Consider the following 3565-nt stretch of genomic DNA (forward strand, 5'->3'; position numbering starts at 1 on the left):
AAGGAAGCACCAGCCTGTGAGAAAATGAGCAGGAGAAAAAGAAGGTGAGTTCATCTCACTGAGCTCACAGTGCTGTTCTCAAAACTCTTACCAACTCATCTAAGTGTTCAGTGGCAAAGACGTGCCCAGATTTTACTTGTGCAATGATTAGTTTGTAGAATGGTTTTTTGATATTAATTTTCCATGACTAAGATATAAATCTGATTTAAGGAAAAGTATAATTATTAATGATTGGAATTGAATATCAACAATAGCAAGTGCAAGACAGTCAGGCTCAGTTCTTACTAAGCAAATGGTAAAGACGGAAAGTGGTAACAGGAATGACAAAACCAAAATAAATTTGAAAGGACTTTTTCATACTAGCATTGACAATTGACTAAAGGGAGCCTCAAGGGACAACTGACCATTAATTTACTGTTTTTTTTTTTTGTTGTTGTTAACACAGTATCACTCTGTAATCCAGGCTATCATTTAACTCAGTGACTTTCTGCCTCAGCCATCTAATAATGCTTGGGAGTAAAGGATAGGCCACCTTCCACCGATATATTTTGCCATTTAATGCTTGACAACTAAGTAATATTGGAAAAATCACCTAGTAGTGTGAATAGGGAAAGAATTTGTTTTGAAAAACTCGTTATGGTGATCATAATTTCTGAAATTTTTAATTTTAAAATTTCAGCTAACAAATTTCTAATTTAACTGAGGCTCTATAATTAGTAAAATGAGGTGCTGTAGAAATGGTTCAGTGAGTAGTGTGAAGAACTGAGTTTTCCATGAAGGACTGGGAGATCCAGCATATATATATGTAATTCCAATACTAAGGGTATGAAAGGCAAAAGCAGGCACATCCCTGACTCAGTTTAGCAGAAACAAGTATCTCCAGGTTAAGTAACATACCCTGTTTCAAAAAATAAGGTGGAGACTGACCAAGAAAAATACCTGACATTGGCATATGACATTGCATGTATATACATTACACACACACACACACACGAGAGAGAGAGAGAGAGAGAGAGAGAGAGAAAGAGAGAGAGAGAGAGACAAGAGTCAGAGCCTGAATAATTTTCCTCATCTACAAGAATGCTTCTAATGACTTGTTCTCTCTTCCAGGAGATGAGTGTCAATTGTTCTCTGTGGCAGGAGAACAGCTTCTCTGTCAAACGCTTTACATTTGCCAAGTTCTCTGAAGCCCCTGGAGAATGCTTCCTGCTGTTCACCCTCATCCTCCTCATGTTCTTAGTATCACTGAAAGGCAATGCACTCATAGCCCTTGCCATCTGCACCAGTCCAGCCCTACACACCCCCATGTACTTCTTCCTGGCCAACTTGTCTCTCCTGGAGATTGGCTACACTTGCTCTGTCATACCCAAGATGTTACAGAGCCTTGTGAGTGAGGCCCGGGGGATCTCTCGGGAGGGTTGTGCTACACAGATGTTTTTCTTCATATTCTTTGGTATAACTGAGTGCTGCCTACTGGCAGCCATGGCCTTTGACCGCTACATGGCCATATGTTCCCCACTCCACTATGCAACCCGAATGAGTCGTGGGGTTTGTGCCCATTTGGCAATAGTTTCATGGGGAATGGGATGCATCGTAGGGTTGGGACAGACAAATTTTATTTTCTCCTTGAACTTCTGTGGACCCTGTGAGATAGACCACTTCTTCTGTGACCTTCCACCTCTCCTAGCGCTTGCCTGTGGAGATACATCCCAGAATGAGGCTGCGATCTTTGTGGCAGCAGTGCTCTGCATATCCAGCCCATTTTTACTGATCATTTCTTCTTATGTCAGAATTCTGTTTGCAGTGCTGGTGATGCCTTCACCTGAGGGGCGCCATAAAGCTCTTTCCACCTGTTCCTCCCACCTACTTGTAGTGACGCTCTTCTATGGCTCAACATCTGCCACCTACTTGAGGCCCAAGTCTAGCCACTCACCAGGAGTGGATAAACTCTTGGCCCTGTTCTATACAGCAGTGACATCCATGCTGAACCCCATCATCTATAGTTTACGGAACAAGGAAGTAAAGGCAGCACTGAGAAGAACTCTGGGCCTGAGAAACGTTCTGATACTGAATAGGTAACCAAGGACCCTGAAGACCATCTCTTTGGAAAGGGTATAGTCTGTCACAGAAAACAAACAAATAATGAGTGCTCTTCTTGTCTGCCTTATAAGAACCTTTAATAATCATTGCAGTGGAAGTTTTAGTGTCTTTAAAAATCACTTATGTTATGTAAACATGTTTTTGTTTTAATCTGAGGTGTGGGATTTGGGGCTGATACAGATTGCAGCAAACTATTTGCCTCCTGCAGGCTCTGAGAGGGGCTCTTTGCCAGCTTCAGATAGTTTAATCTTGAAAACTCTGGAGAAAACAAAGAAAGCTGCTGGTGCTACCCCCTGCAGTTCCTGGTTGTTCTTGTTGCAGTTTGAAGAGATAACCCTGAAACAAAGATTGAACTTGCCTCAGCAAAGACCCCTGTGTCCAGACTTTTTGGATCTGTTGCTCTGCTTGTGGAGCTCCTATCCTCTCCAGGTTTTACTATCTCCCACTTCTTTCATAAGATTCCCCGCACTCTGCCCAAAGTTTGGCTATGAGTCTCAGCATCTGCCTTGATACCCTGCTGGGTAGAGCCTTTCAGAGGCCCTTTGTGTGGTAGGCTCCTGTCCTGTTCCCTGTTTTCTCCCTCCTCCGTCCTCTTTGCCTTTCTGAATGGGGATTGAGCATCTTAGCCAGGGTCCTCCTCCTTACTTAGTTTCTTTAGGTGTACATATTTTAGTATGTTTATCCTATTTTATATGTCTAATATCCACTTACACATGAGTATATACTATGTGTGTATTTCTGCTTCTGGGATACCTCATTCAGGATGATCTTTTCTGGCTCCCACATTTGCCTACAAATTTCATGATTTCCTTGTTGTTATTGTTGTTTTTTTTTTAATTGCTGAGTAATATTCCATTGTGTAGATGTACCACAATTTCTGTATCCATTCCTCAGCTGAGGGCATCTGGGCTGTTTCCAGCTTCTGGCTATTACAAATAAAGTTGCTAAAACATGGTTGAGCAAATGTCCTTGTATACTGGAGCATCTTTTAGATATATGCCTAGGAGTGGTATAGCTGGATCTTGAGGAAGCACTATTCCTAATTGTCTGAAAAGCTCCAGATTGATTTCCAAAGTGGTGATACTCCAGCCAAGGACCACTCATGGAGATGGCCTGGATCCCCTGCACAGATGTAGCCCATTGCAGTTCAGTGTCCAAGTGGGTTCTATAGTAATGGGAACAGGGACTGCCTCTGACATGAACTGATTGGCCTGCTCTTTAATCATCTCCCCCTGAGTGGGGAATAGCTTTACCAGGCCACAGAGGAAGATAATGCAGCCACTCCTGATGAGACCTGATAGACTAGGATCAGATGGAAGGGAAGGAGGGCCTTCCCTATTAGTGGACTGGGGAAGGGGTACAGCTGGGGAAGAGGGAGGGAGGGAACTACAGGGGGGATAAAGAGTGAATAAACTGTAATTAACAAAAATAAAATAAATTAAAAAAAAAGATTGGACTTGCCAAG

The 3565-nt window shown here is 42.6% G+C and overlaps 1 protein-coding gene across 1 annotated transcript; it reads left to right on the forward strand.

The window, feature by feature from the left end:
- The first annotated feature begins 1092 nt into the window (after window positions 1-1092).
- LOC129676220 (olfactory receptor 10C1-like) lies at window positions 1093-2079 on the forward strand. The gene has a single exon (XM_055606549.1). It carries the CDS (start codon window positions 1114-1116, stop codon window positions 2077-2079), a length of 966 nt encoding a protein of 321 aa, XP_055462524.1. The 5' UTR covers window positions 1093-1113.
- Window positions 2080-3565: the final 1486 nt, after the last annotated feature.

Source organism: Psammomys obesus, unplaced genomic scaffold, assembly GCF_907164565.1.
Source record: "Psammomys obesus unplaced genomic scaffold, mPsaObe1.curated_primary_1811, whole genome shotgun sequence".
NCBI classification, from domain to species: domain Eukaryota; kingdom Metazoa; phylum Chordata; class Mammalia; order Rodentia; family Muridae; genus Psammomys; species Psammomys obesus.